Source organism: Vulpes vulpes, chromosome 1 (assembly GCF_048418805.1).
Source record: "Vulpes vulpes isolate BD-2025 chromosome 1, VulVul3, whole genome shotgun sequence".
Lineage (NCBI taxonomy): Eukaryota > Metazoa > Chordata > Mammalia > Carnivora > Canidae > Vulpes > Vulpes vulpes.
This window is the reverse complement of record NC_132780.1, coordinates 187,442,431-187,464,961: the sequence shown is the minus strand read 5'-3', so window position 1 is coordinate 187,464,961 and position 22,531 is coordinate 187,442,431. Positions and strand designations below refer to the sequence as shown.

The following is a 22,531-nucleotide window of genomic DNA, read 5'->3' as shown; positions in this document are numbered from 1 at the left end:
ATAACATATTGAAACAGAATTTCCTATTCCTTTATATACCCAGGAAGTTTCTTGCTTGGACTCTTATTAGTCATCTTCAGTCTAACTAAGCTAGAATGTCAATATATGAACTCAAAAGATACCGGTGTTTCATTTTATTTCCTTATGTGATTAATTTATCATTGTTTTATACTTTGGATTATATATAAAGATATAGATATATAGTGTCACTATTGCATTTTTCAAATTTAGTGAGTATGCAACTCCCAAATGCATTAGAATTAGGTAGTTGTGAGTTTTCAACTACACACACTTTGGTTTAAATATTGGACATATTGAGAGAGACTGAACAAATCAGTCATTTTGTTTTGCTTTTAAATCAAAAGAAGTAAATGTTTGCATTTATTATTTTGTATGGGTCCTTCGCATTATCATTGTTTATAATAGTCTTTCTTTCTTTCTTTCTTTCTTTCTTTCTTTCTTTCTTTCTTTCTTTCTTTCTTCTTTCTTTCTTCTTTCTTTCTTTCTTTCTTTCTTTCTTTCTTTCTTTCTTTCTTTCTTTCTTTAGATTGGGCAGCTGGCTTTTAAGGGAATGAAGAGACTGAATAGAATCCAGTCAATCGTGTTTGAGACTGCCTACAACACCAATGAGAACATGCTGATTTGTGCCCCTACTGGGGCTGGAAAGACCAACATTGCAATGCTTACAGTTTTGCATGAAATACGCCAACATTTTCAACAAGGTGTTATCAAAAAGAATGAATTTAAGGTAGGAAATTAACAAATCAGACCACAACCTTTATAAACTATAAAATTAAAATCGTTTGTAGTTGTACATGTTACATGAAATCTGGAAAGTTTTAAGGATATTATTTATGATCTCAGGTAAAGATTGCTGCCTGATTTACTCTGTTACTCTTAAGGCAGTCCCTGTTTGTGTTATGAAAATGCTATTACCCCTATGAAAATACATTTAGCTTTGAAACAGAACCAATGTTCAAAGTGATGTGGCTGTATAAACAAATTCCATTATCCTTTAAGCAGCTGCACACTTACCAAAGAAAAGATAACTACTTTTCAGATATTACTATTAAGATTCCTTTTACTTCTAGTAGCTACAATTATATTTCACAATAAATTGTGACTTATATTGACTGCTTTGAAACAAATGAAGAAACAAAATGTAGTTTTTGCTCATTCATCAAGGTAGTGTTTCTTTGGCACAGATTGTATATGTTGCTCCAATGAAGGCCTTGGCAGCTGAAATGACAAATTACTTCAGCAAACGTCTAGAGCCCCTGGGCATCGTTGTGAAAGAATTGACTGGGGATATGCAGTTGTCAAAAAATGAAATTTTACGAACTCAGGTATGTTGTATACTTATATTTTTTGTTTAATACCATTTTTTTTAGGTAAACATAAACATAATGGAATTCTTTTATTTGTAATCACATCTTACCTCTACAAAAGAGATTTTTGCTAATGCTTAGTCCTATTTTATCCCTTCTAACTTATGTGATTCCTGGTATGTCTTGAATATTATTAAATGCCTGGTATAAATTTTAAGTTCGTTGACAGCAAATGTTGTTCTTTAAAAACAGTAGAGAATGAGAATGTAGATAAGACCAGACTTCAATTTTAAGAGCAGGAAAATATAGAGATCCTTAAATTATGCCACTAGTATTCTAAACTATACCATAAGGATTAACATATAATAAAAGATTTTAGTCGTTCTTTATTTCATCATATAGAAAGTTATTAAATCACATGCTGTATATAGCACTATATTAGGTGAAATGCATGTTCTACACCTTAAACTTATACAGTGGATATTTCTTAGTGAAACTAAAAAAAGAAACAAAAATGGGCAGAGGAAATGAATAGACATTTTCCAAAGGAGTTATACAAATGTTCATTAGGTATATGCAAAGATGTCCAGCATCACTAATCATCAAAGAAATGCAAATCAAAACTATGAGATGTCACCTCACACTTTTTAGAATGATTATTATCAAAAAGATATAAGAAATGCTGGCAAATATGTAGAGAAAAGTGAACCTTTATACACTGTTGTTGGAAATGTAAATTGGTGTAGTCATTGGAAAAGAGTATGGAGGTTCCTCAAAAAATAAAAATAGAACTACCATATGATCCAGTAATCTACTTCTGGTATATATCTAAAAGAAATGAAATTAGGGTATCAAAGATCCTATGTTCATTACAACATTTTTAACAGCAGCCAAGAAAACAAACATACTTTTAGAGTTTAAAGATTAGTGACGATCAGATCCTTGTTTCAGTTGTAGTTAGATAAAAGTCAGTGATCAGGATGTTGCTCTGGTTATTTTTAATATCCTTTTTATTTTATGGAATAATGAACGGGAGTATATCAATGTTTAGAATCACTGACAGTTTTTAAAAAAATCTATAGTTTGACAGTTTTGTGTTTCAGAAAGAGGTAGCAGAAGGAAAAATTTAGTAAAGCTTACAGCATAGTTTTGTTTAAGATGTGTAGAACTTTTTCTTTTCCCCTTTACATTGTAACAGAATCTCAGATTTACTTATTTTGTTAGCATAAATAGATTTTTAACTGCTGAAATGATCAATGGTAGAACAATCATTATTTGAATTTTTACTATATATTTATAAATTCAGGTAATGGCTCATTAGGAGCTTAGCCTTTCTTTTCCTTCTGATTTTTAGCTTCAAAATTAATTTTAAGTGTATAATGTATTTCCCCTACTGTTAATTTAGGTCTCTTAATTGGTAAATCCTAATTTTGAGATAATGTAAACGAATTTTGATGTAATTTATTATAAAAAATACATTGTTTTGTTAAATATTTTATCAGTGGCAACACTGAGTAGTAAACAAACTAATACTTTTGTTATTGTGTCATTGTGAATTTTAGCTTATATTGCCTAACTGTGATATATGGTTAGATTTTAAAAACCAGACTAATATGTATAATCTTCATTAATTATTTTGGCTAAAATTAATATGGTAATTTCCAACTTATGTTTTATCCCATTGCCTTGAAGGGATATGTATCTTTTATTAGTGGTAGGGTTGTTTTATAATGATTCTTTGGGTTAGCATTATCCTGAACTCCATCAGCTGACAGTTTTAAGCTATTCTAGTTCATGCTTTCAGCCACTAGATCTGTGTGTCCATGATTGGAAAATCCACTCATTAGGAAAAGCCTCAAACACAGATTTGGTTCTGTGTGGCTTTATCTTTTTCAGAGTCGACTTTTATTTATTCTGGTGTGAGCCTGCTTTTTAGCATGGGACTATTGGATTAACCCCTATGTGTTTTCACTTCAACATTCAGAAGATTACCATGTTGCTGGATTTTTCACTTTAATTTTCAAACTGCTTTCTCAGTTCTGAATCCTAGCTCTGAACTCTGATTTCTGGCACCTTTTGCCAGTGGGGCTGTGGTTTTCCTACCCCTTTTTTTGCAGTAATAGCAATGGGTGTGGAGTCATACTCTTAGGTCAAATATTTGCAAACTGATAATCCTTACCACTTTCATTTATAGTTTTGACGTTACTTTTTTGTTTTTACTGTTTTCTCATACTTTCATGTTTCTTAAAAGTTATTTGTATTAATTGTATACAGTATTTTAAAATTATTTGCAGAGATTCATACCACAGCTTTGCTCATCTGCCATTAGTGGAAGAAGATTCCAATATCCTAATATTTTTATTATTGAATTTATTAGTATTTCATAAACACTAATTTTATTTTTCTAGCAGTGAAGGTAGAAAGCATATTTTAAAAATAGAACTGCTCTTTTAAAAGGTAATCCACACCAAAACCCATAAGATACGTAGGAATAAACCTAACCAAAGATGTAAATGATCTATACGCTGAAACTATGGAACACTAATGAAAGAAATTAAAGAAGACACAAAAAAATGGAAAAACATTATGTGCTCATGGATTGGAAGAACAAATATTGTTAAAATGTCTATACTACCCAAAACAATCTACAAATTCAAGGAAGTCCTGATCAAAATAACGCCAGCATTTTTTATAGAACTAGAACAAACAATCCTCAAATTTGGTAAAACCAGAAAAGATCCCAAATAACCAAAGTAATATTGAGAAATGAAACCAAAGCAGGAGGCATCAGAATCCCAGACTGTATTATACAACTGTAATCAACAAGACAGTATGGTACTGGCACAAAAACAGATAGATCAATGGAACAGAATAGATAATTCAGAAATGGACCCTCAACTATATTGTCAACTAATCTTTGACAAAGCAGGGAAGAATATCCAATGGAAAAAAGTCTCTTCAACAAATAGTGTTGGGAAAACTGGACCAATTTCTTATACTATACCCAAAAATAAATGCAAATGGATGAAAGACTTAAATATAAGACAGGAAACCAGCAAAATCCTAGAGGAGAAACCAGACAGCAAACTCTTTGACCTTGGTCACAGTAGCTTCTTACTAGACATACCTCCGGAGGCAAGGGAGACAAAAGCAAAAATAAAAATAAACTATCAGGACTTCATCAAGCTTCAGCATAGCAAAGGAAACAACAAAACTAACAACAGCCAACAGAATGGGAGAGGATATTATTATTAGGTATGCCTTTTTTTTTGTTGCTATTGTTATTCCCATGAAGAATAAACAGAATTTGAGCCTGAAATAAATAAACAAACAAACTAAAACTCCTACATTTTTTTCTTATAACTTTATAGAATCTTATTATTCCAAATGAATTTTTCTCAAAAGTATATTCAATGTGTTATATGCAAAATACCTTTTATCATCATTATTTTAATCATCTGTATATAGACATTTTAGTTTCTTAAAATGACTTTTTAATTAAAAGGATTTTCTCTAAATTTCTAATATTCTTTGTGAAATTTGAGTGTTCAGATATCCTCTAGCTTTTTCCATGAAACATTTTAAGTTTGATTTTAAATTTTAAAAATTCAAGTTTAAACTTGAATTTAGATAATTGTCACCTGAAAACAGGGGTAACAATTGTGTTTATATATACCGTTGACCCTTGGACATTGAGGGGGTTAGGGACACTGATTTCCCCCTCTCTACCATCATCAGAAATCCATGTAAAACCTTTAACTTTCTAGAAACTTAACTACTACTAGCCTACTGTTCACCAGAGCCTTACCAGTAACATAAACAGTCTATGAATACATATGTTTATATGTATTACCTATTGTATTCTTACAGTTAAGTAAGCTAGAGGAAAGATAATGTTATTAGGAAAATCATAAGGAAGAGAAAATACCTTTAATATCTTTATCAAAATAAATATGCATATAAGTGCACCTGCAGAGTTCAAACATGTCATTCAAGGGTCAATGGAGTCTATTTAACAAATTTTGGTTCTTTTTATGTAACTTGTACACTTAACACAATGAATTATGTTTAAAATTTTTAAGTTTATACAGTAAAGAGAAGAAAGTTTTTTAGCTTTGTAGAACATAGTACAGTATTACATACAGATTCCAAATATATGGACACATTTGATTCTGAAAGTTTGTTCATGTATTCATAGAAGTTGTGTTATCTATGATACATTCCAAGTCTAGCTCCCAGGGTTAGCTGAACATATAATTACAGAGATTATATCTCAAAACTACATATCGGGACACATAATTTTTTTAATGTGTGCTTTTACTTTCATAATGTCTTAAGGCATATAGAATAACTCAATTTGACTTTTAACAGATTTTCTTTATTAAAGATAAAATTTGTTGAAATTTGAACCATTCTGGAGTATCTGTGACCATTCATATGATGATACTCTACCTAAAGAAATGAATTTTGTATCCTGATGCATACAATGAAGTTTAGGGAAGAAATCAACTCAGTTTATTCTTTTATTGCTTGGGAGTCTAGCATTAAGAAATTTTCTACAAATATAAGTTCTGTTTTTGCAGGCTCATCTCACTGTTGTGCGAAATCAAGGGCTCTTCCCCTGTATATTTCTGCTTTAGTCTTTCTCACACCATTACAGTTTTTTTGTTTTTTTTTTTTAATTTTAAACCCTGCACTGATTTAGTTATTCTCATTACTCTATGGTGGCAACTCTCAAATGTGATACAGGGATATCCTGTTTCCTAAGATTTTTGTGGGAATCAGCAAAGTTAAAACCAATTTTCATAGTAACATTATGTTACTTTCTCCACTCTCTTTTTCTCATGGTATACAGTGGAGTTTTCCAGAGTCTGTATAATGTATGGTGTCATCATTTACAGCTAATGAAATGAATACTTTCTATTTTTGTGATATAAAAATTTTTCAGCTTCACTTTCTAATATAAGAAATTGAGAGAGAGGGGGATCCCTGGGTGGCTCAGCAGTTTAGCGCCTGTCTTCGGCCCAGTGCGTGATCCTGGAGACCCAGGATCGAGTCCCATATCAGGCTCCCTGCATGGAGCCTGCTTCTCCCTCTGCCCCCCCCCCTTTTTCTGTCTCTCATGAATGATTAAAATCTTTTAAAAAATGAAAAAAAAAAGAAATTGAGAGAGAGAAAGAGAACCAACCAGTATAAGAGCTCTTTGGGGCCTCATTAATTTTAAGAATGCAGAGAAGTTCCAAAGCCAAAACATTTTGAGAACTACTACTTATGTAAAATAGGGGATTCTCTTCACAATCTACATCCAGCCTGGATTTCAACCTTATGTCCCAACTGCCTCCCAGTACAAACTATAGCCAGACTATTTTTGCTTTTTCTAAAGTAACATTGCTCAAATAACATGTTCTCAAATAAGCATTGCTATTTTGTAAGTTTCCTCGTGCCTTTTTTCTTTTTCATAATGTCATTCTTTATTAATTGATGTTTGTCCAAACCTTACCCATTCTTCAAAACCCAGTTCAAACCTTGTGAGTACTTTTTTCTTGCCTGAATCCTGTAAACCATTCATTTACATTCATAAAATAAGACTACTCCACAAAGTCTGTGGTTTTGGATCTGGTGTGGTCTTAGAAATCTGGACCACTCTCAAAATTTTGATTGTTCTTGTACTATATCTAGCTGTGTTATTGATGCTGATGAAGGAATATTTATGGAAAGACAAGAGAGTTAACATCTGAATACAAATTATCAGCCAGTCACTATGCTAAGTGCATATGTGTATCCTCACTCATAAGAAACTTTTAGCAGTGTCTCCACTTCATTGCTATAGAAAGTTAAAAATTAAAATCTACTTAGATATATATAATACATTATCAAAAGGCTTGTGAAATCCTCTCCCCTCATTGCCATTTGCTTATTTCTGAACTTCCCTAGACCTGCCCTGTGTCTTTTGTCAATATTTATTAATTCTGTAAGGGCAGGGATCGTGTGCTTGGCCTCAGTAATGGTCTATAAATTGAACCTCCTCTCTTGTATTTGCTCTTTATTCTCCTCCAGTATAAATATAGCCCTACTATCAGTGATGCTATTTCTTTGTAGACCTAAAATGTGTGGTTACTAACCTCTTCACCTTGTCCTACTATCTATCCTCTCACATTCTGAAAGATTAATAGACAGTGCTGTTATCATTGCATTTGAGATTGGGCTGCAGAGAGAGCAAGGCATGTAGCATTGCAGAGCATGTAGGAATATAGATATACTCAACTTTTGTTTTTGAAGTTCTAAATTTTTGCTTTCCTGAATTTTCACTTTTATAATTTTTACTAGCTTTTTAATGATTCCACTTGTAAAATTTTTTGGTAAGTTTCCCAATAATTAATACGATTAAACATAATCTTGAAATTCTCCTGTATTAAAAAAATATTTTGTTTTGTTAGTTTGTCTTTATTTCTATAATATGGAAAACCAAACTAATCTCATTTGTCAATTCTCTGTCATGCTGTTCTGATCATATTATTTCCTTGCTCATAAACTTTCATTGGTTCTTTATTGCTTATTGAATTAAATCCAACTACCACGCTTGTTAAAAATCTTCTATAATGTGAGATGTGATTTGTCATTCACTAGGGACTGTCAGGTCTAGTAGCAGTTATGATTTTATTGAGGTTTGAACATAAAATTTCCTTTTACAAGACAGAATTAGAATTCTCAGGTTTATTGTCATGAAAAATAGTCTGTGTAGACAACAAATACCTATCTGGTCTTCAACTGAAAAGCCATTTTGTGGAGCTTTGAAGAACTCAGTAAATTTGTCATCCATGAAAACACCAATTGCCTTTTCCAGTCTTATATTCCATTGTTCTTCATCTATGATTACTTTCAGACTTATCCTAATTGTATCATTTGCAAACAGTTACTGTTTTACAATATTCATTGTTTTTAATGGTTCCATTTAGTAGTTGTGCTTTCCTTTATGTCTTGTCCTTCCGCATCTCAGATTATCCTTTCTGCATCCGTTCCCAGTATCATAGATTCAGTGTTCCTTTGAGCCTCAGTGAAAATACTAGTCAGAAATTTTAGAAAAGTTTTCCTGTCCTGAGAGTAACTTTGTATTAAAGCACGGCATGTGCCCTGCATTCTGAAATTGTTCTCCTTTTTCTTTATATATGTTTACTCATCCTTATGCTGGGCTAAGTTTATCTGTGGAAGTTTGAGAGTAGAGATGAACTATTTTAGGTTTTGTTTGTGTTTCTGTTTTGGCTGGGGATGGAGGAGATTCTGTTCAATTCTCTTAGGTGTAGGCAATAGCAAAGGGAACCTGAATCTATCATATTATTCTGTTTTACACTTGATCTTAGCCAAAAGGCCGAGAAGCGATATCATATTATTCTGTTTTCAGAGTTCTGGCAACCTTGGTTGGGAGGCAAGATGGGGTGTACATATGCATGTGCTTATGTCACATGCCCCTGATGTACTCTTCTCTCAGGAGGGTTTTTATTTTATTGAGAATATGCATATACTTAGAAGTAGAGGATAGGAACAAAAGGGAATTTGAAAAATGGGTTAGAAACTACATATGCTCAGATTTCAGTTTTATCTGGATAGCTATTTCTACCTTCTATATAAAATCTAAGAATGTCTTTATTTCATCTCCACTCCTGAAAGATATTTTTGCTGGATATAGAATTGTAGATTGTCAGTTCTTTCCTTTCAAACTTGAAAATGCACAAATTTTTTCTGGCCTCCAAGATTTCCGAAGAATATCCATTGCCATTTGAATTGTTGTTCCTCTGTAGGTAACATGTTTCTCTTAATCTTCTTTCAAGATTCTTTCTTTGCCTCTGGTTTACAGAAATTTGATTATGACACGTCTGGTTGTAGATTTGTTGGGTTCATACTATTTAGTGTTTGTTTAGCTTCTTGAGTCTATAGGTTTGTCAAATTTGGTAAACTTTGAACTTTAATTTCTTCTATTTTTTTCAACCTATTTTCTCATTGTTGTTCAGATTTGATAAATTCTATTGATCTGTCTTTGGGTCCACAGATTCTTTCATCTGTTGTTTACATTCTTGCCATTGAGCCCTTGCAGTGAGTTTTTAATTTAGGTTGTTATAATTTTCATTTCTAAACATTCTACTTGGTTTTTCTTTGCTGGGACTCTTTTTTTAAGTTATTTTAAGTATGTTTAAAACTGCTCCCTGAAGGACTTTTTTGGTAGTTGTTTTAAATGTCTTGTCAGGTAATACTGACAGATGGGAAGGTAAACAGATGTAATATTCTAAGTTAACATTTTCTCAGCAGACGGTTATGTACCTGAGCATATCAGAGGACAAAGTAACTTCTACTAAGAATAGTGAGTTTGGTTTTAAATATACTGGGCATGGAAGATTATTGAAGTTTATAAACATAATTGAATTAGAAGGACAGAGTAGTCCAAAAGGACTCCAGAAACATTTTTGGAATTAGAAGTAAAATATCACTTAGCAGGTTTTCATTATATTGTTCCTAATATATCTGGTGAAATGTGTTAAATGCTCTGTACCTAAAGATTAGGATTTCCTGAATCTCATTAACTTTGCCCTCCTTGTTCTATAAAAGATTTAAAGTTTTTTAAGGAGCATATTTTTTTAAAAGCAAACATAAAACATCAAGATGATATAAACTAAGGGTAGGTAAGAAGAGCAGTAGGGTAAAAGAAAATAATAGGCCAGGTTAAAAAGAGAAGCCAAAAACAATACTAATGCAATATGCATATAACAAAGTTGAGGGAGGCCTGCCCCAGTTTATAAATCAGCAACCATTTGCCCAACAGAAGCCATTCTTGAGGGTAACAGGCACAAATATTTCCCAGGGGCCCTTTAAGAGAGAAAAATCAGTAATCTAATAAAACAGACTTCAATAACATCTCTCCAGTAGATGCAATGATAGGCTTTATGGACCTTTAAAAAAAAAAAAAATAGCTCTAACATATAGAATATAGAACCTGTGGATCTATATAAAGAAGAAAGGTAGTCTGTTTCTTTTTCTTTTAGGGAATTATAAATAAGCTGTTCCCATGTTCACATGTTCAATATTGATGACTTCGGTATTTACTGGGGTTCTCATTGCTTGCTTTCTGCTGGATGCAGGTCCATAAAAATAATCACGTAAGCTGAAACCATGCAATGTGATCTTAATAATGTGAAAATGTTTCCAGTGGAGTTTTTGGCAGCACCTTATAATCAAACACTTTAGTGTTTTTATGGCAAAACTTTTTGGTATTTACATGAAGTATAAATTTACACAGGTCAGGTTTTGTCATGAACAATTTAAAAGCACTTCAGTTTTAGTTAGAACACTATAGATTTTAACTACACTGTGCTGGCACTTCCTGACTGCTGTCCTATGTTGAAGATCAAATGTTTTATATGAGTGATGAAGTATATATTATTAGGCACTCAAAATAACATTATATTGTTAGCTATGATGCAAAGCAGCTGAAAAGGTTTCATAAACTTTACTCAGTAAAAAGTACAATTATAAAGAGATGAATATCTGGTTAGTGAGATTCATGTTTTATAGAAATTAAAATGATTCTTGAAGACTCCAGGGCATATAGGCAGAAATATATGATAATTCTGGGAAAACTGGATTAGGTTAGCAGACATAGTTTATTTTTGAACAGTCAGTTCTCTAAAACTGAGCTGCCTTGGTAGGGTAGGGACATCATAATTCAGACATATCCTCAGGTTTCTTCCCCCAAGGCATCCACAGAAACATGAGAATCTCTAGATCCTTATTTGTATCTCTGATTTTTTTGAAATTACAGATTTATTCTTATCACTTACCTCTGAGATTTAAAAAAAAAAAAAAAAAAACTCTGCTTAAAACAATCTGCTGATTGTTAACATTCTGTGTTAATTTGAATACTTTCTTGAACAATACCACATGCTTATGTTCTTCTCTATAATTTTATATGGTGTGATGTCTGAGAAAATATAGGGCTTATGAGTTCCTCAAAGCTTGATAGGTTAGGGCAATTTGTTTCAAGTAGTTCTTGATTTGAAAGCCAGTTTTCTGTTGTTTGGGGGCAGTTATTTTAGTCAGTATTGCAAGCAATTATTTTCAAAAAGGCCCTTGTCTCACAAACACTGCATCAGAAGCACAAAGTTGCTAAAATGCAGTATGCTAGCTGGTTAATTTTAGGAATTGTAGAGAGCTATGCTTTCTGTAATTTCTGTGACTGATCTAAATAGCTTCTTTTGAATTTATAGTTGGCACATGTCTGTAAAAAATTATTTTTATATATCAAAACTGGAATATATGAAATCATAGTTTTTATAGAGCTTTGTGCCACTGTAGCCATAAATAGTTTTTATAAAGAAACCTGAATGTACTTGTAATCATAATTGATTTGAACCTTGGTTAAGATTCATTACATAGAAATATTTACTGTCTGTTCTTAGATTATCAAAGTCACAAGAACATTAGAGGGCATGCCTGTATGTAGAATGATCTATATGATGTGAAATCCTATACTTTAGACCATTTTATATCCTAAATGTCATTTTCCATATGTTTTGTTGCATAGTTTTACAACTGGAGCTCTGTGGCACTTTATAAGATCAGTGTGAATTAAATGTTAATTTTATTTTGAGAATTTCCATACTTCAGTTTTTTTCTGACTTCAAAAGGATAATATGCTCATTGTAGAAAAGTTTAAAAAATACAGAAAATTACAAAGTTTAGCGTCCATCCTCTTAATCTTTTTTCTAGGCAAATATGTAAAACAAATAAGTAAAAAAAATGAAAGTTGATTGTATATCATTTTGTTACATTTTTTCCAGTAAACTTTTTTGTGTATCATTGAATATTAGTTCATACTGCATGGCATTTGATAGCTACAGAGTATTCCCTTTATTGGATATACTAAGTTAACTGTACCCTTCTGGTGACTTCTACTTAAGAGCTTATTTACTCTTATTTACTTAAATTTATTAAATCACTCACTCCTAATGGATTGGACACTGAAGAGAAAGAGACAAATAGGATATTTCAGAAACTAAGCTGATTGGGTCGAGAAAAAATTTTCTTTTCTAATGTTTGAGTCAATTCTTCTTGGACTCTAGGTTAAGGGATTCCTTTACATTCACATTGATCAAAGTACCACAAATGCCTTCTTTACTTTTAACCATCAGTGTAAACAACATATCTTTAAGTCCAGAGATTTAGTTCCCTTAAAAGTCTTTGTCTTATGTTGTTATTGATAGGCATGTATACGATACCCTTCCCGAGACTTACTCGTAGGATAGGCTGTGGGTTAGCTAGTTCTCTGTATTCCAATTCTAACTCTTTTTTTTCCTCTACTCTTCAAAGCAAATCTAAATGCAAGCTAATCTTGGAACTGCTATGTTTAAAAAATAAAATAACCAAAAATTTTTTCCTATATTCTAATTCTCATTATTGTCTATATATTATAAATACTTTTTTATATTTTAAAGAAATATTAAGCACCTTATATGTTATAAGTCATAGAGCTTTGTATTGTAGATTCACCTATGTTTAGTCAGGCCTCAGCCTCACAAGCTGAATCTAAAAGGATTTAAAATGCCCAATGCCCTCTAGTCTTTGCTATTTGCCTTCAAAACATTTTTATGGTATAGTGCTTTGTTCCCTCAAGTTAGAGAAAACTAAAAAAATATTTTACTGTGGTTATTTGACATAATATATGAAATATTTTGAATATAGTGTTTTGCACATAGTTGGCCTTCAACAAATGTTAGCCCCTTTCTGCTGCTTTATTGGGTTCTTTATTCTGCTCTTTACCCACTGTATCTCCTGAGTTATAACCCCAAAGTATACACTTGATGATTTATGCTACATTGACTCTTTAAACTATGCCTGACAGAATCAAAGAGAAGAGAAAAATATGATGATTTCTCTACTTTTTAAAAATGACAGCATAGTAAGTATGAATGATATTTATTTGACTATAAGTGGGATATCCTTTGACTTTTCCCTTTGGCAGGACAGTAATCTGTGAAATTGATCCTGGGAGAAGAGCTTTTTTTTTTTTTTTTTTTAGAAGAGTTCTTAAAGGCTTGGCCTAAAGGAAGGCCCTTATGTTCAGTTTGACCTTCTTTTTATTAAAGGATAAAAGCTATTCATTTATTCCTAAATTTGAGATTCATTCCTAAATTTCTTACTAGAAAAGAAAATAATGATTATATTCTAAGGAAAGCACCAGATACTACTACATGTCATTTTTAATGCATGTATACTGGTTGATCTTTAAGCATTTTATTTGAACTTGAGGTATAATGAATGTACAAAAAAGCTGTACATATTTAAAGAACACAAATTAATGAGTTTTGATATTTGTGTATATTGGTGAATCCATCAGCACAATTCAATTAATCAATTCAATTCAATTCAATTCATCAGCTTTAAAAGTTTCTTTACATCCTCTTCCTCCACAGCTGCCATCCCCCAGGAACTGCTCAAATGCTTTCTGTCACTATAGGTTTGTTTACATTTTCGTAAATTTTATATAAGTAGGTTCATATAGTGTGTACTTTTCTCTCTGGCTTCTTTCACTTAACCTAATTATCTTGATATTCATCTACATTGTTACATGTATTAATGGTTCATTCCTTTGTACTGCTAACTAATACTATGTTGCATGGATATACCACAAATTGTCCATTCAAATTTGATGAATATTTGCCTTGGTTCTGCTTTTCCCTGTTAACAAATAATGCTACTATGAACATTCTTGTACAACTGTTTTTGTGGATATGGCTCTCATTTTGGAGTTAGTACCTAGGAGTAGAATTGCTGGGAATATTCATGTTTAACTTTTTTAAGAAACTACCAAACTGTTTCCAAAATGGCTGTACCATTTTGTATTTCTCACAGCCATGTATGAAAATTCCAATTCCTTTCCATCCTCTTCAACATGTGTATGATCATTCTTTTTAATTTTAGTTGGTCTAGTGGATGTGTAGTAGCATTTCATTATGGTTTTTTTTTTTTTTTTGAAAGATTTTTCATTATGGTTTTAATTTGCATTTCTCTAATGATGTTGAGCATCTTTTCATGTGTCTCTTGAGTGTGCATCTTTTCTGGTGATGTGTCTTTTCAAATTGTTTGCCTTGTTTAAAGTATGTTAAATGGGTAGTTTGTCTTATTGTTGAGTCAGAAGACTTGTATAAGACTCTTAATGCAAATCCTGTGTTGGATATGTGCTGTGCAATATTTTCTTCCAGTTGATGACTTCCAGTTCATGTTTGTAATAATATCTTTTGAAGGCAAATACTGAATTTTATAGAGTGTTAATTTATTGACTTTTTCTTTTATACTTAATGCTTTTGTGCCCATTTAAAAAAATATTTTCCTAAGCCCAAGATAAATAATATTTTCTTCTTTGATTTCTTCTAGAAATTTCATAGTTTTAGCTCTTAGTTTTAGGCTATGATCCATTTTGCATTGATTTTTGTGAAGTGTAGAAGTAAGAGTTGGGGGTTCATTGTTTTTGCATATGAGTACTTGTTCTGGCACCATTTGTTGAAATGGTTTATCATTTCTCTATTGAATTGCCATGGCGCTCTTATTGAGAACCAATTGACCAAATACATGTGGCTCTATTTCTGGATTCTGTTTTATTCTATTGATTTTATATGTTTATCTCTAGGCCAATACCACACTGTCTTGATAACTATAATTGTATATAACATGTCTTGAAATCATGTAGTATAAGTCTTCCTACTTTGTTCTTTTTCAGAATTGTTTTGGTTATTTCAGGTTTTATTTCCATAAAAACTCTGTATGTTTTGGTTAGTTTTCATAACTTATCATGTTACAGTGCAACTTTGTCTGGTATCCATAGAGTAGTAGAGAGAGAACAGGTTATAAGTATTAAGTGGGGGATTATAGCTTTTTATTTTTAATTATTTTGCAGAACTTGAACCCCCTGAAAACATTACTTTAAAGGCAATGCAACTGACTGAAAAGAAATTCAAAATGTTTTGAAAAATAGGGCAAAGTTGGGGGATTCCTGGGTGTCTCAGTGGTTTAACTCCTACCTTCGGCCCAGGGCGTGATCCTGGAGTTCCAGAATGGAGTCCCACATCAGGCTCTCTGCATGGAAACTGCTTCTCCCTCTGCCTGTATCTCTGCCTCTCTCTCTCTCTCTCTGTGTCTCTCATGAAAAAAATAAAATCTTAAAAAAAAAAAAATAGAGCAAAGTTCTCCACAACACCGTAGGATTATAGATCCTAAAATATTTCTTTCTAGTACTTTATGTTTCTTACCGTTTTTATGTCATTTCAACACATATTTTTTCATTACAGGGAATTTAAAAATAGATAAAAATAACAACATTTTATCCAATCACAAGTTATTACAAGTACATACTTCCCCTTTTTCATTTTTGTGCTAAGATATATTCATATATTGAATGAAAGGTAGTATGGTATAATGATAAGTGAAAATTGACTTTTTTGGAAGAGTGCATGGCATGTAAGTTCTTAATAAACATTAGCTTTCTTTAATAAAACCATGCAAAATAAGTTACTTTTTATCTTATTTAACCATATACTGTAAATGGTGACTGGTGTCAGTAGATATAATATATCTACACCAATTTTAATGACATTAACTAGCCATACAAAATGGATTACTGATTGTTGGGAAAAGACCACATACAGAGACCTACTATATTCATTACAAACCATGTATTCCTCATTTATTAAACTAGGAATATAGAGCACTGCTGTTCAATACAGTAGCCACTGGCCACGTGTGACTTTTTAAATTAAATTTAACTAAAATTTTATAAAATTAAAACTTATGTCCATTTGCACTAGCCTCATTTCAGCAGCTCAGTAATCACCAGTGGCTACCAAATTTTATAATGCAGGCATAGAACATCATGGAAAGTTCTATTGTAGAGTGACAGTGTAGTGCTTAATGAAGCATTGTGACAGTATAGAGAACAAAAGCTGAAGCAGTGTATTTGCATACATGCATTTTTTTCTTTTGTTATGGGAGAGGTAGTTCCAGGATACAGAAGATCCTACGGAAGTCAAGAAAAGCCAATCCCTGTTAAGTCACTCACCTGTCATAGAATTTAGGCGTATAGTCTCTGGGCTTCATTTTAAGGGGGTGTGTACAAATGTCAGCTTTCTTGATTCTGAATCAATTTTGATACAGTTTGCAGTTGTACAGTTGAGACATCTCTGCTTCCAGCTTCTTTTAGGTCCTGGAGAGCCCTCTCCTCTCAGTAATGTACAACATTGTATGGATATTATATGGTTTATTTAACTCTTGCTTGGATGTTTATTTATAGTTTTTAAATTTTTCCCATTAGAAAAGTCAGACTGTGCATTTATTGGGTAGAAATTTGTATTAAAACAACCATATATGATAGAAATAAAATAGCACACTTAGTTTTGAAAAATTGGCATAAATGCTTAATAAAACATTGAAAATTACAAAACAGCCCTGTAGGAACCAACATTGTATTTTTTTTTTCCATTTTGGGGGAAGGGGACACAACATTTTAACAAAAACTTGTAACTAGAAATAGTATTTTCATTGATTTGTCATTTCATGGTTTCTCATTACAAAATTAATTTGATGTTATCCTTTTTTATCATTAACTATAGTCATATTAGAAACCAGCCTAACTTTCAGCCCCTGTCTCTTTATATCACATAAATAAGCACTCAGATTGCCATATTGCTCTTAATTATATTTTGCTCTGAAAAACCCAGCATTAGTTTTGCAACTTAATTATAATAATTGTCACTTCTCCCCATCCTCCCTCTCTCATCCAGTGGCTCTACTTAGTATGAAGAGCTAAAAGAAAATATAAATTTAAACTGCATGCTAATAAAATATGGAACAAAACACTAAGAGAAAGTGAAAATGATGCACAGTGTAGATTTTATCATCACAAAACATTTGTTTCAACCTCAGAGTTTTGTAAAGATCTGAACCGATGCCATCTATAACTGACATTCAAGATAAAAATCATTTAACTCACTCAAATACTGTGTACCTGCTTCATAAATCAGTGAAGAATGCTGATAATTTGAAATCACTATACACTAAGCTACTTCAGCATAGATACAATTTTCAAACCAGTTGAAAAACCTAGTCTTAATGATTAAACCTAATATCTAATATTCTGAGAAATTGACTTAGTTTAGAAGTTACCCTTGTATTTCTATTTGTTATAATTTTGCTTTTTTCCCTAGTTGTGTTTATTTGTTTGGTTTTGGGATTTGCTTTTAAAAGAAATAAGAATAAAAGACAATAATATTCTTTTATATTTTGAAGGTGATTCTTAACTATTCAAGCTTAGTTTTTCAAGTGACTGCACAAACATAATTAGTGTGTTTTAATGGCAGTAATGAATTTTCAGTTCTTTATCAATCTAAACATTTCACGTTTTCTAGGTTTTTTCCTATTTACATTTCCAATTTTGTGTAGTTAAGCAGCTAATAACCAAAATGATTTTTTTTTTGAAAGAGAGAGAGAGAGAGGGGAAGCAGGGAGGGGCAGAGGGAGAAGGAGAAAGAATCTCAAGCAGGCTCCATGGTCAGCACAGAGCCCCCTACATAGGGCTTGATCTCAGGACTCTGAGATCATGGCATGAGCCAAAATCAAGAGTCAGATTAACTGACTGAGCCATCCAGGTACACTTAAAATGAAAATTTTAAGTTTCTTTTTATTTAGAGAAAGAGATCTAAAAAATGGGAATAGAACCTGAAATCTAAAGACAATCTTTAAGAAGAATAATTAGTTTAAAAAGCTTTAACCATGTGCTTAAACATAATGGAATTAGAAAGCTACCAGTTTTAAAATCCCTGATGAAGTGTAAATGTTATTTCCCGAGACAACCATTTCCTGCATTTGAATGCATGCCATTAAGAAGTAATGAGAGGTCTATTTTGAAGATGTCTCATTTTTATTAGTAAGTAAGCTATAAATTACTTTGAAGCATCATGAAATTCTTAGTGTTAGTTGCTGATTATTTTTATTTTTGTGAGGTTTAGTAGCTACTCATAAAGTACGTTAAAATGCATTGAGTAAAAAACAAATCCATGGAGATGTGTGTGTGTATATATATATATATATATATATATATATACCTATACATGTGTATATATATTGCTGTTTTTAACTGTTTTGTTCTTAATATAGTTGAATCAAAGGGGGGGTCATGAGAGAACTATAATTTTTGATGCATAAAAATCTATTTGTGAATACAAATTGTGTATTATTTGAGACCCTTTTCTTAGAGTATAATTTAAAAGCACTCAGGAATCTAATTATCTTTGCCTTTACTAAAAAACAAAAATTAGAATAAAAACTTTGCCTATCCCATTACTGTGACTTTGCAGAAAAATAGCTTGTTTTATTAGAGGAGTAAAGAGAGGAGTGGGGTCCTATTTTATTAACAGTTTCTATTTTTCTTTTTGTCTGTTTTATACTAACATTTAGTTACTTTTTTCTTAAGTGATTATTTTATATTCTTATGGACATTAAGTAAAAAAAAGCAAAGCATTACAAAATTTATTTTTAAATTACTTCCAGAACCCTAGTTGCAAAATTTACCAGACTAACTTATCCAAATACACACCAGAAACCAATAAAAAGCTCAGTGTTTTTTTCCACATAAAGTAAAATATAACAATGTCTACTATTATAAAATAACACAATGCATAGCATGCTTAAAAGCAATCTAGTTTCCCTATAAACAGGGAAGCCAAAACAATTGTCCAATATTTATGATGTTCATTCTAAGTTTTCTTGTTATTTATTAAATTTCAGAAAAATCCTGCCACCAGTAAGTCATAAGATGGGAACTTGCTAACTATAAACATTAATATCATTTTGAAAAATTATTTTTATTTTCCTCAGAAATATCACATATACCAAACATTAAAGTAGGGTAGGGAATCTGTGGTGGGTGTTTTTCTTTAATTTTCAAAAGCTAATGAAATCTGAAAAGTCTTGAAAATTTTTGAAAGACCAATTATTGTAATAAGTAACAGGTGTAAGATTCTAGTATTACTTTATATTTTGGTTTTTTACCTCAACTGTTGTCCTATAGCTGTTGAGGCAAATCTGTAAAAAGTAGTCTGTCACAGAAGTAACAGTGTTGGCATCTAATGACCTAGAAAAGATGAAGAGGCCTAACCAACTTTAATTTTCTTCTGTTATATTATGAAGTTTGAAAGATTTTCTCAGAGGGTAACTTGCAGCTGTATTTTCTTAATGTTTCATTTGTGATTATATCATCCTGAACTAGGAAGATAGCAGAGAGGTATAAAATACCTGACACATGGGGAATTTTCTGCAGAATATATTTTTATGTTACTTTTCCTGGGGAAAATAATGCTTAAATATAGTCTATATTTAAATATAAGGTGAATGTAGTCAGTCCAGCACCAATTCCTATTTGGCTGTTGATTTTTATCTCCTTTGTTTTTCTCACATTCATCCATATCCTCTCCATCTTCACTAATCCATCTTATTTGAGTCTCTGACATCTCTCACCTTGATGACTTCTATAGTATTCTAACTGGACACCAGCATCCAATCTGCTCTGTCTTTTCTTTCCCCTTAAGTAGCTAGAAATGCAGCCTGGTCAGTTTTACTCTTTCCTTTTTTTTTTTTTTTTTTTTTTCACTCTCATACCCTGCTCTAAGAAAAACAATACAAAATGAATGAATGAATGAATGAATGAATGAAAGGGAAGGAGAAGAGAAGAGAAAGGAAAAGAAATCCAGTCATTGTTTTCTGGGCTCCTCTACAGTGTGGAAAGGACACAACTCCTAGAAGTGGCTGAAAAAATGTGCGTAGCGTTTCCCTGCCCATTTCATTTCCATGAAGGTCCGGTCCTCTCTTCCTCTTTGCTCCAGCCTTACACGCTGCTATCTATCTTCCCTCTCTTCCATCCATTTTTTTACCCATCTGCACTATGTACATGCTCTGCTTCAAACTGTCCTTTTTCCTGCTTCAACTAATTAATGTCCTTTCATCTGTGAGATATTAAATCAAATATTGCTTTCTTAATAAAGCCTTTTCTGATTTCTCTGGTTAGGTCAAACTTTCCTATTATTATTTGTCACATCACTGGATAGTCTCTAAGTACTAAGTTATCTTTAGTAAGCTTATCACAAGTAAAATTTTGTATTTTACAGCTTTATTGTATAATACCTGTTGTCACTCCACCGGTGTTACAGTGTAAGCCTTATGGGATTAAAGGCTTTATCTGTCTGCCTTTATCTTTCTTCACCGTTGCATGGTACATAGCATAGTGTCTGGCACATTATGATGAGGAGCAAGAGGATGATGCTGATGATATTAGGAACCTAACTGATCCCTATTATATATCAGGCATTATTCTAAATATTTTATGAGTATTGTGTTTCATTGACATTATAACCCCCTGATACATAGGTACTATTATATCTTCATTTTATTATGAAGGAATGTGGTAGTAGATTCACAATATATATTTGATAAATACATCACTGAAAGATATTGAATGTGTTCTCATTAAACATTCACAATATATTAGAGATAATATATTGATAAATGAGATATGCCTATAAGGATACTTAGATTTAGAATATAATAAATTTTGTTTATAAAGTAGAGGTTTCAGTCCATAGTAGTAGCACTACCTTCTTCCTTGCTTTGGAGGAAATTAAGTTAGGAAAGCTCAGCTTTTGCCTTATGGGAAATAAAGAAGAGAAATACTGGCCTGTTTCCTGGGAAAGGCCTGAGGTGGGCTCAGTGGAAGGCGGGGGTAGGAAAAGAGCATTATAAAAGTCTGTAAGTCCTGATTACAGAATATTCAAAGTATACTCATTCCTCTTTGAGTGATATTCTGAGATACAATTCTGCTTTTCCCCAAGACATAAAGATCTAGGCCACTTAGTTTAAGTTAATTCAAGAGGAGCCATGAGGATCTCATCTTTTCTCAACAACATTCATCTACGGGAAATAACATCCAGGTACTGGGATTATCATCCCCCAAAGCACAGAGTAAGCAATGTGGTGCCAGTGTCTTCTTTGTCCAGGACTAAGTAAATGAGCCTCTTTCTTTGAATAAGTTCTTAGATTTTTCCGTTTGGTAAATGTGCATGAACAGATTAAAGAGAAGAGCATTCCTATGGCTAATTCACAAAATCCATTATGTGACAGTATAGTAAACATAACTTTTTAAACCTAAATATCTATATAGAACATGAATTGTATAAATCCTACTATTAAGTGTAGAAGTATTTGTTCTCTTATTAGACAAGAGTTACCACCAGTATTCTGAGGCTAATAATTACCTGCAAAAAAATGTAACTCCTCAACAGTTGTTGAGTATGTACCATTTACCAGGCCACTTCAAGACATTGTGGTTACAATAATTATCCAGTCACTGTCCTTGCCTTTTAAGTACCTGTGGTCTCTTGAGATAGACAAATATTTAAGCAAGCAACATAGTGTAATAAATGCTGAGATAGAAAATATGGGCACAGATGCCAGAGAAGCCTATGAAAGGGAAATATTAAGTAGGGTATTATGGTTTAAGAAAAGCCTCCAAGGGATGCCCAAGTGGCTCAGCGGTTGAGCATCTGCCTTTGGCTCAGGGTGTGATCCTGGTCTGGGGATCGAGCCCCACATTAGGCTTCCTGTGAGGAACCTGCTTCTCCCTTTGGCTGTCTCTGCCTCTCTCTGTGTGTCTCTCATGAATAAATAAAATCTAAAAAAAGAAGGAAGGAAGGAAGGAAGGGAGGAAGGGAGGAAGGAAAGAAAGAAAGAAGAAGGAAAGAAGGAAAGAAAAGCCTCCAAAACATTTCAGCTCAAGAACTGGAGAATGTAGAGAAATGTGTGTGTGCATGCATGTATGTGTGTTTGTATTTTCTTTTAGCATAATAAAAATGAAATAATATTTTAGGTATACATTTTTTTGTTTCTTTGTATAAAATTTATAACATTTTGCCTTTTCACTTAATATCAGTATGTATAGATCTACTTATTGCCTTCTAAAAAACCTCAGGAATATTTGTGTGTTTAGACCTTTTTTTCAGGGATAGAATCCTGGAACTGAAATTGCTTGGACCTAGGACTTGTATATTTCAAATTTTGAAAGCTTTTGCCATATTACTTCCAAAATGACTCTACTAGTTACAGTTAATATCTCTACTAAA

The 22,531-nt window shown here is 32.3% G+C and overlaps 1 protein-coding gene across 3 annotated transcripts in view; it reads left to right on the top strand.

Annotated features, from left to right (window-relative positions):
• The window catches only part of ASCC3 (activating signal cointegrator 1 complex subunit 3), a 340,865-nt gene that overhangs the window by 94,465 nt on the left and 223,869 nt on the right, over window positions 1–22,531 (top strand). For all 3 annotated transcript variants that reach the window (XM_026002925.2, XM_026002927.2, XM_026002926.2), the window contains exons 9-10: window positions 548–748; window positions 1,206–1,346. In XM_026002925.2, the coding sequence (XP_025858710.2) occupies window positions 548–748; window positions 1,206–1,346 (342 nt within the window). The remainder of the gene's footprint in view (window positions 1–547; window positions 749–1,205; window positions 1,347–22,531) is intronic.